At 40.0% G+C, this 10,073-nt stretch overlaps 2 protein-coding genes across 2 annotated transcripts; both read right to left on the bottom strand.

Moving 5' to 3' along the window:
* Positions 1-237: 237 nt before the first annotated feature.
* LOC131239025 (MDIS1-interacting receptor like kinase 2-like) lies at positions 238-2,747 on the bottom strand. The gene is made up of 2 exons (XM_058236586.1): positions 1,988-2,747; positions 238-584 (listed from the first exon to the last, which is right to left on the bottom strand). The coding sequence occupies exons 1-2, from the start codon at positions 2,268-2,270 to the stop codon at positions 238-240; spliced, it is 630 nt and encodes a 209-aa protein (XP_058092569.1). The 5' UTR covers positions 2,271-2,747.
* On the bottom strand, positions 2,513-9,981 carry LOC131239024 (MDIS1-interacting receptor like kinase 2-like). Its single transcript, XM_058236585.1, has 7 exons — positions 9,624-9,981; positions 5,496-5,598; positions 4,773-5,413; positions 4,629-4,700; positions 4,054-4,125; positions 2,804-3,837; positions 2,513-2,650 (listed from the first exon to the last, which is right to left on the bottom strand). The coding sequence occupies exons 1-7, from the start codon at positions 9,979-9,981 to the stop codon at positions 2,513-2,515; spliced, it is 2,418 nt and encodes an 805-aa protein (XP_058092568.1).
* Between the last annotated feature and the right edge of the window lie 92 nt (positions 9,982-10,073).

Genomic DNA, 10,073 nt, shown 5'->3' with positions numbered 1-10,073 from the left:
TGATTCTCCAACATCAATTTGAGGGGGGGGGGGGGGGGGTGTCAGTGATATGCACCCTAATTTTGGGATCTAGATTGCTGTAAATAAGGTATGTAACTGACCCCTAGATTGCTGTAAATAAGGTATGTAATTGACCCCTAAATTGGGGATCTAGATTGATGTAACTGACCCCTAAACTGGGGATCTAGATTGATGTAATTGACCCCTAGAAGATCTATATTATGGACAAGAGAGCTCTCAGTTGAGGGCAAAAATATTCACCACAAACATTCTTGTTGTGTTTGTAATATTCTGTTTTGTGTGTTGTGGTTTTGTCACGTAGTGCATGGTTGGCCAAGAGTTTGGATCTAGCCGAATGCATGAAAGTGCCGTGCACACCTCAAATAAGACTTCCTGTGCAATCTCAGTCATTGGATCCAAGAGACGTTGGTCCAACATATCCTTTAACAGTGTATCATGTCTACTTGGTGATGACAAAGAGGAGATGAGCTCCCCAGGATGCCTTCCTATCATCACTTCAAGCGCCACCACACCAAAGCTATATACGTCGCATTTTTCAGTCACCCTCATTGTAAATGCAAGCTCTGCAAGAAAGAAGATACTTCAGTCATGATCTTTTCTCCTCCTTAATCATTAATAGCTAAACTCTTAATCATGTATCAAAGTCACCGGGGTTTCCTAATCAAGGTTTCATATTTTTAGTTTTTTGTTCTTGTTGAGCCCAAGACATCTTCATAAACTGTGCATATGCCAACTGAGAAGTATGTAGCACATCTGTGAGGTATTGAAGATGGGCCAAACTTTTGGATGATCTTGCTAAAAAGTCAAGATAGTTCACTCGCCAGCCATGCTACATGTTTACATTGTGTAATGTTGGCATTGATTTTTTCGAAAACTATCCATTGTTTTCACATGGTGGTGGCCCACCTAATAAAGAACCAAATTAATCATTGTGCTGGGTGATCTGCATGGTTGGGCCTACCTTTACGTGTGCCTCAGGTGTCCCAAACGCATGAGAAGTTGGCACGTATAAACCAGAGTGCATTGATGTGTCTGTAGGTATCGTTGTAGCAACAAATTTCATTTGCAAGGATTGGGTGATATGAGCATTGTTTCAAGAAATTTTCCAATCTTGGAACTTCTTTTGTTGCATGAGGCATTCACTGTGAGGGACATTATATCAACGATTTCGATCATAAAGCTGTTGAACCCCTGTACAACGAAGGAAATCCAACCATTCTCAGGGATCTCTTGGTTGAACATTGCAGAGGATGCCATATTTCCGTATGCATCGTTTTCATGTTTACTCGTATGGGCCAGAAGCAATGAGCTTTTTCAATAATTTGTTAAATAGTGTAACTCATCCATGGTACCCATGTAAATCAAACCAGACCATCTGAAAACATGGCCCCATAATGTAGATGGAGCAGATCTCAAAAATTACACTTATCGGAGGATTTTATCCATCCCATCCAACTGGTGGCCAACCAATGTACAGTTAAGAAAAATAGTCAGCACCACAAATTTAATAGCTAATGACATATGGTTAAGTTAGTTGGGTAACCTAAATCATGGTTAGACTTACCATGCGGCCAGATTATCTCCACCATGCATAATGTAAAAAAACGATGGACGACAAGTGCATCTAAGAGAAAACATCATTCTTACTTTTATCTTCATTTGCATTGTTATATTAGTTTTGATGTTGGGGATTGTAAAAATAGAAACCCATGCTTGTCTATTTACAAGGCCTCCTACAGCTGTTGGATCAAGGAATCTTCCAGTTGCCCTAGATTGCAATATTTGACAACAATATGATAACTTATGCACAAACTTTAGTATGTAATTGCCAACAAAAAGAAAAAAGAAACAAAAAAAAAAAAGAAAAAGAAAAAAAAGAAAAAAGAAACAAAAAAAAAAGAAGGAAAGCTTAAGAAAAATGAAAGACCAATTGCTAATAAAACTTTTAAAGTGTGGAGAATGAAACCTAGAGCGATGTATCCGTAAGTGCCTACGAGGGTAGTCCAATTGGATGAATCAGGTATCAACAATCTTGCAGTGCCGAAGTCAGAGACACAGGCCTCAAATTCCGAATTCAGCAGAACGTTGTTGCTTGATAGGTCTCGATGGACAATTGGCTGGGTGCAATCATGGTGCATGTAAGATAATGCATGGGCCACACCTTTAATAACCTTCACCCTTAGAGTCCAATCCAACTCTATAGCTCCTCTGTCATTGCTTAGGATGCTAGCCAAGCCTCCCCTTTCCATGTACTCATAGACTAGAAATGATAATTGAGCATGGGAACAAAAACCATAAAGCTTCACAATGTTGCGATGACGGATTTCTGTTAATGCTCGAATCTCATTTCTAAAACTTCTTTGATCGGATTGATAGTCACCTTCGAGTGGGTGAAGTTTCTTCACAGCTACTACTTGGCCTGATGATAGATTTTCTTTGTAAACTTTTCCATACCCTCCAGTTCCAATGAGGTATTTGTCATTGAAACCCTCTATCGCTTCCACGATCTGTTCAAATGCATCAATCCCATCATAATTCCATATTGAAAATGGATTTCTGCTGCTCCTTTCAAGAACCACTTTCTCTTTATTTCTTCGTCTTTGGTAATAAATGGAAGAAACGCCGACGACTATAAATAAAAGAAACAAGGCTGCCAAGAGAGGAAGAACAATGAAGATGACAACTTGGCGACCTTTCTTGCATCACCATGGCTTGTTGAAGGAGCATTGCAGGGTCTTAAACCTTGCACTTCACCACATAAGTTTTTGTTTTTTATGAATACCTCTACAATAGCCATCTGAAAGGCTTTGCTATTGGGAATAGGGCCTTCCAAATCATTGTATGAAAAATCTACAGATTTTAACCTGAGCATCCCTTCAAAAGATTTTGGAATTGAGCCAGACAACATGTTGTGGGAGAGGTTTAACATTTCCAGCATCTGCAAGTTCCCAATTTGTGATGATATCTCTCCATTTAGTGAATTATGGCTAAGGTCTAATGCACCCCGTAGGTGTATCTGGTTGCCTATCTGAAATGGAATGCTTCCATTCAAATAATTTTCACTCAATTTCAGATACCGTAGTTTGAAGCAATTCCCCAACTGAGGTGGTATTGGACCAGCTAGGTTGTTCATTGATATGTCCAGAATCTCCAAATTGGACAGTCTCCCAATTTCTTGAGGAACCCTATGAGAAAGCTGGTTATCACTTAAATTCAAGATGAACAATGAAGTCAACCTCCCCAATTCCTTTGGAATCTCTCCTACCAGACGGTTTGAAGAAAGACCAAGCACTCCTAGCCGGGTTAACCACCCAATCTCGTGAGGAATTCTACCAGTGATCATGTTCCCAGAGAATTGTAGCATCGTCAAGTATCTGCATTCTCCCCAGTTTAGTGAGAGTTCACCAAACAACCTGTTATTGCTGACATCCATGAAATAGAGATGTGGGTATACACCAAAGGCTTCTGATACATTTGAAATGAGCTGGTTTCCGTCGAGTCGAACTCTAGTTAACCTAGTGCAATTTCTGAAGCTTTTTGGGATCTCACTAGTTAAATGGTTGTCAAATGCAATGAAGAATTCACACTTGGTCAAGTTTCCGAAAGTGGAAGGGATAGAACCTGTTAGAAGGTTACTGGACAGATCAAGCACATTGAGTTTTACCAAATTCCCAATTTCCAGAGGAATTGAACCAGAAATTTGATTGCTAGAGAGGTAAAAATATGTAAGGTTTCTCAAATTACCTAAAGCAGGAGGGATCGGACCTGTCAGATTGTTATCGCTCAACTCCAAATCAACCAAATTCTTGAGATTTCCTAATTGTGCAGGAATTGAACCAGAAATTTGATTGCTGTAGAGGTACAAAAGTGTAAGGTTTCTCAAATTACCTAAAGCAGGAGGAATTGGACCTATCAGACTAGTATTCCACAACGACAACTCAACCAAATTCTTGAGATTTCCTAATTGTGCAGGAATTGAACCAGAAATTTGATTGCTGTGGAGGTACAAAAGTGTAAGGTTTCTCAAATTACCTAAAGCAGGAGGGATTGAACCTGTCAAACTATTATTCCACAACGACAACCCAACCAAATTCTTGAGATTTCCTAATTGTGCAGGAATTGAACCAGAAATTTGATTGTCAAAAAGGTACAAAACTGTAAGGTTTCTCGAATTACCTAAAGCAGGAGGGATTGGACCTGTTAGATTGTTATTCGACAACTCTAAGTCAACCAAATTCTTGAGATTTCCTAATTGTGCAGGAATTGAACCAGAAAATTGATTGTTGTAAAGGTACAAAAGTGTAAGGTTTCTCAAATTACCTAAAGCAAGAGGGATTGGACCTATCAGATTGTTATAGCTCAACTCCAAATCAACCAAATTCTTGAGATTTCCTAATTGTGCAGGAATTGAACCAGAAATTTGATTGCGGTAGAGGTACAAAAGTGTAAGCTTTCTCAAATTACCTAAAGTAGGAGGGATTGGACCGGTCAGATTGTTATTGTACAATGCCAACTCAATCAAATTCTTCAGATTTCCTAATTGCGTGGGGATCGAACCAGAATTTGATTGCTGTAGAGGTACAAAGCTGAAATGTTTCTCAAATTACCTAAAGCAGGAGGGATTGGACCTGTCAGACTGTTATTGGACAATGCCAACCCAACCAAATTCTTGAGACTTCCTAATTGTGCAGGAATTGAACCAGAAATTTGATTGCTGTAGAGGTACAAAGCTGTAAGGTTTCTCAAATTACCTAAAGCAGGAGGGATTTGACCTGTCAGATTGTTATTGTACAACGCCAACTCAACCAAATTCTTCAGATTCCCTAATTGTGTGGGGATCGAACCAGAAATTTGATTGTCAAAGAGGTAGAGGTTCATCAGCTTGGTCAAGTTACCTAAAGAAGGAGGAATTGGCCCACTAAGATGGTTTGAGTGTAACCTTAACTGAATCAGACTCTGCAGATTCCCTATTTCAAGAGGTATTAAACCACTGATTTTATTTCCCGAGAGGTCTAGGATTCGGAGATGTTTAAGTAGGCCGATTTGAGACAGAATTTTCCCACTGAATTGATTGTTCTGGAATTGAAGGGAGATGAGTTTGGTCCAATTGGTGAAGAAACTTGGAGCTAGTTCACCTATTATTTCATTATATGAAATGTCAATCACAGAAATGTGAGTGAGGTTAGCCAGTGAAAGAGGTAAAATGCCAGAAATATAATTCATGGAGAGATCAAGAGAAGCAAGTTTTGAAAGAGAGCTAATATGAGCTGGGATGGTTCCAGTGAGGAAGTTGCCACTGAGATTAAGATGGAAGAGGTTTGGAAATGAGGGGAAGCTCAAGTTATCTAGCTTACCTTGCAAGCCGGCATTAGGTAAGCTTATCTCTGTTACACTTCCGAGACCATTGCATGAAAATCCCAATCCATTTGCATGGAGAGATTGTTATGGTGCTAGCATTAGTGGAAGGAAGCAACCATGAATGGAGAGCTTGTGATTGTAGGAGGCTGTCTTTCCATTTCACTAGAGCCTCTCCTTCTCCGAAGGTAGATGTTGTAAGTGCATTGGAAGAAAGAAAGGCTGCCAATATAAGCAGAAGAGAGAGGGAGAAAGATGTTTCAATGGCCATTGCTGTTATAGCTTATGTTGTGACAAAAATGGATATGTTTTATTTACAGTCGAAGGTTTGATACTGTTTTTGAGTCAGTCATATGAATGCTTGAAAAGTTCAACAGAAGTCGACAATAGGTAGATTTGGTCTTCCTTTCCAGTCCAGCTTTTCTACTAACTATTATAGAATATAAGCATATCCTATTATAAATTGTGTTGGACCAACTTTCATTTGTGGGTCCACATCCACAATATAAGGTCCTTTTTGTTCAGCCGACATCTATAGAAAATCATACCGATCCTGACCATAGGTGGGCCACACACCACAGGGAACAGTTGTGATGTGGACACCCATTTCTAAATATTTTCAGATTTTGTACTAGGCTCCTGTGTTTTGTATATGTCATCCAATCCCTTCATAAGATGAGCCCCACAAGGATGGATGTTGTCATGAAACTTTAGGTCATTCCAAACTTAGGTGGGCCACACAATGTGATTTTATTGGTTTTAGGCAGGAGTTTACAGGGTGTGGCTTACCTATGTTTTGGGTTGAGGCGAATTTTCATCGCCAAGAAGGTGATGGGGGCAGACATGATGAATGGCGTGGATGTCAAGAAAAGATCATGGGGCCCAGCCACCTTGATGTTTGTGAGAAATCCACCCCATCCATCTGTTTTTTCAGATCAAGTTGGGATATGAGCCCAAACATGAGGCAGATCCAAAACTCAAGTGGGCTGCACGACTGGAAAAGTGAGGATAGAATGTCCACCATTGAAACATTCCTAGGGCACAAGTTTTGAATCAGGCTAATAGTTTTATATTTTTCAGTTCATAACCGTAGGGAAGACCTCATGAACAGTATGAATGGGGTTTTAACGGCAGGCATTTTTTGGAGCATGTTCCAACAAGATTCGGGGAATAGGATGGACGAGTGGGTTTCTCACTAATATCAATGTGGATCGGGCTCGGACTTAAATTTCATGCCTTTTTCTAAATCAGGCTGGACTTTACTTGAACGTCCACAAGCCTATCGGATTAGCCGGCCGTTGGAGTTTAAAATATCCAATTTGAAATTTCTTCCACATCTATTAAGTCCTTCTGTTTTCTTAGTAAATGGCCAAAAATGAGGCAGACCGAAGCTCAAGTAAGCCACATGACAGGAAATAGTGAGATTGAACATCCACCCTTGAAACATCCTAGAGCCATTGTGAACTTCAGATCTGCCTCATTTTTGGGTCCATTCCCTCAGATTTGACCGAAAAATGGATGGACAGAATATTGGACTTCTCATGAACATTAAGGGAGGCCCCAAGTACAGTTTGAGATAGGATGGCAACATTAATCAATGGGCCAGCCAGAGGTCCAGTGGACATTTAAGCATATAGGGTGGGGTTTGCCTGACCGTACAATGATGTTGGTGACAAATCCACTTTATCCATCTATTTTCCACCTCATTTTAAGGCATGGACCCAAAAATGAGGTCGATCTAAAGTTCAAGTAGGCAAAACGACTATGAAAGTATGGGAATTAAACGTCCTGCCAATGAAATAGTCATAGAGTCGCACGATGTTTTTGACGAATCTGCGAGTCCATCTATTTTGGCAGCTCATTTTATCACATGGCTCAAAAATGAGGATGTTACCAATCTCCAGTGGGCCCACGATAAGAAACGGTGGTATGGAATGCTCACCATTGAAACATCTTGAGGCATCCTCGGCCCATTTTCAGTTTTTGATCTGCCACATTTTTAGGCCCACGACCTAAATGAGCTGGAAAAATAGATGTAACAGTCAATTTCTCACAAACATTAAAGTGGCCCCATGTACGATCAAGACTAGGTTAACACGACAATCAATGTGAGAGCAAGAGATTGGTGGACAGAGATTGGTGGACATTTAAGTTGGAGGGTGAGAGTTGCTTGACTATAGGTGTGGTCTACAATGATGTTTGTGACAAATCTGTTCAATCTATCTATTTTGCCACCTCATTTTGGGGCATGGGACCAAAAACGAGGCTGATCCGAATCACAAGTGGGCCAAACGAACATGGAATATTCTCGGATTTTACTTTTAGATTCAAGTCTCCTCTTTTGCAGGGAGCATCGAGATTTCAAAGAGTGAGCCCTGGGACCATATGAGTTTTGGCTCAGATTCTACTATTAGAGTCAAGTCTCATCTTTTGTTGAGAACATCGAGTTCCAAGCAATGGGCCTCGGGACTGGACTGGCATGGGCCCATTTTCTACTTTATAGTCAAGTCTCCTCTTTGTTGATATGATCTGGAGTTTCGACATGGATTTTAAAGTCGAGTTTGTTTTTTTCATTAATGTTGCCAAATTCTAAGTAGTTGGGCGCGGGACTTGATATAAGCCTACAATTTTTACTGTTTTGTTTGAGCTTGTCATGTCAAAGTCTAAGTTTTTATTTTGCATAGCCCAGTCTAAAGTAGAACAATAAATTAGGCTGGCAGTGAGCCTGTTACTCTAGTCAACCCTTTAGCCAACTAACCAAGCTTGCTTCTAATTTGGGCTCAGGTGTACTTATTGGGCTATGCTTTGGTTTCAGCCTGAAAACAAAGGCTATTAAGGTAAATAAATCAGGCTATGGCTGAATCATTCCTTTATCAAACCGTTTCTAGGGTGCACGTAAGCGTTAACAAAAAGCTCCAATTCCAAAATATTGCAAAGTTATTAATGGGCTTGAAATACAAGCCCTTAAGTAAATGGGTTGAAGGAGTGGTGCTTGGGCCTAATAATTTGTTGACAAGTGGAACCACTTGTTAAATTTTAAACAAAATTCTAAATCCAATTGGTAAACGGGTGATGATCGGGTCACGGGTCCATGGGTTGTACCTTTGTTTGGGGTTTGAATGGTTGATATGTTTCGTAGAGGGCCACTAACCCCAAACTAGTCCCTCCCTCAGCCACTCCGCATAAATTGTGGATGTGTTTGATCTTTCTAGAGGTGATGGTGATGATGACAAAGAGGAGATGAGCTCCCCAGGATGCCTTCCCATCATCACTTCAAGTACTATACGTCGCATTTTTCAGTCACCCTCATCGTATATGCAAGCTCTGCAAGAAGGAAGACAGTTTAGTCATGTTCTTTCTCTTTGTTAATTATCAATAGCTAAACTCTTAAGCATATATCAAACTCACAGGGGTTTCTTAATCTAGGTTTCATATCTTCTAAGTTATTTTGCTTGTTAACCCCAAGGCATCTCTACAAATTGTGCATATGCTAACTGCCATGTGTGTGGCACATCTGAGAGTTGCATAAGTTGGGCTAAACTTTTGGATGATCTTGCTTGAAAGTTAGGATGGTCTACTTATCAGGCATGCCACATGCATACATTGAGTGTGTACTATTGGCATTTTTTCTCAAAACTATCCATTGTTTTCATGTGTTGGTGGCCTGCCTGATAAGAGGACCAGATTAATCATTGTGTTGGGTCATCTGCATGGTTAGGCCTACCTTTATGTATGCCTCATATATCCCAAACGCATAAGAAATTGGCATGTGTAATCTTTTAAATATTCACAGATACTTTACAATTTTTTAGTTAAACAAAGTTGGGGATTTGAACAATAAAATCCCTTTTATGTTTCTTTGCAAGGCCTCTTATGACTGTTGGATTAAGGAATCTTCAGTTTCCCTAGAGTGCCACATTTGACAACAGTATGATAACTCATGCACAAACTTTACTATGTAATTTCCAACAAAAAATAGAAAATCTTACGAAAAATAAAAGACCAGTTGCTAATAAAACTATTACAACATGGAGAATGAATTAGCAACTAACTTGGAGTGATGTATCTGTAACTGCCTGCAAGCGTGGTCCAATTGGACGAATCGGGTATCAACAATCTGGTAGTGCCGAAGTCAGGGACACAGGCCTCAAGTTTTGAATTCAACCAAACGTTATTGCTTCATAGGTCTCGATGGACAAGTGGCCGAGTGCAATCATGGTGCACATAAGATAATGCATGGGCCACACCTTTAATAACCTTCACCCTTATAGTCCAGTCCAACTGTGCAGCTCCTTCATCATTACTTAGGATGTTAGCCAAGCTTCCCCTTTCCATGTAATCATAGACTAGAAATGAGAATTGAGCATGGGAACAAAAACCATAAAGCTTCACAATGTTGCGAAGGCCGATTTCTGTTAATGCTTGAATCTCATTTCTAAAACTTCTTTGATCAATTTGATCTGCACCTTTAAAGGGATGATGTTTCTTCACGGCTACTTCCTGGCCCGATGGTAGATTTGCTTTGTAAACTTTTCTATACCCTCCAGTTCCGACGCAGTATTTGTCGTCAAAACCCTCCGTCACTTCCACGATGTCTTCAAACATAGCAATCCCATCATAATTCCATATTGAAAATGGATTTCTGCTCCTCCTTTCAAGAACCCCTCTTTCTATTTTTCTTCTTCTTTGATAATAAA

This window comes from Magnolia sinica, chromosome 3, assembly GCF_029962835.1.
Source record: "Magnolia sinica isolate HGM2019 chromosome 3, MsV1, whole genome shotgun sequence".
Lineage (NCBI taxonomy): Eukaryota > Viridiplantae > Streptophyta > Magnoliopsida > Magnoliales > Magnoliaceae > Magnolia > Magnolia sinica.
The sequence above is the reverse complement of the archived record's forward strand: the minus strand, read 5'-3'. Positions and strand labels throughout refer to the sequence as shown.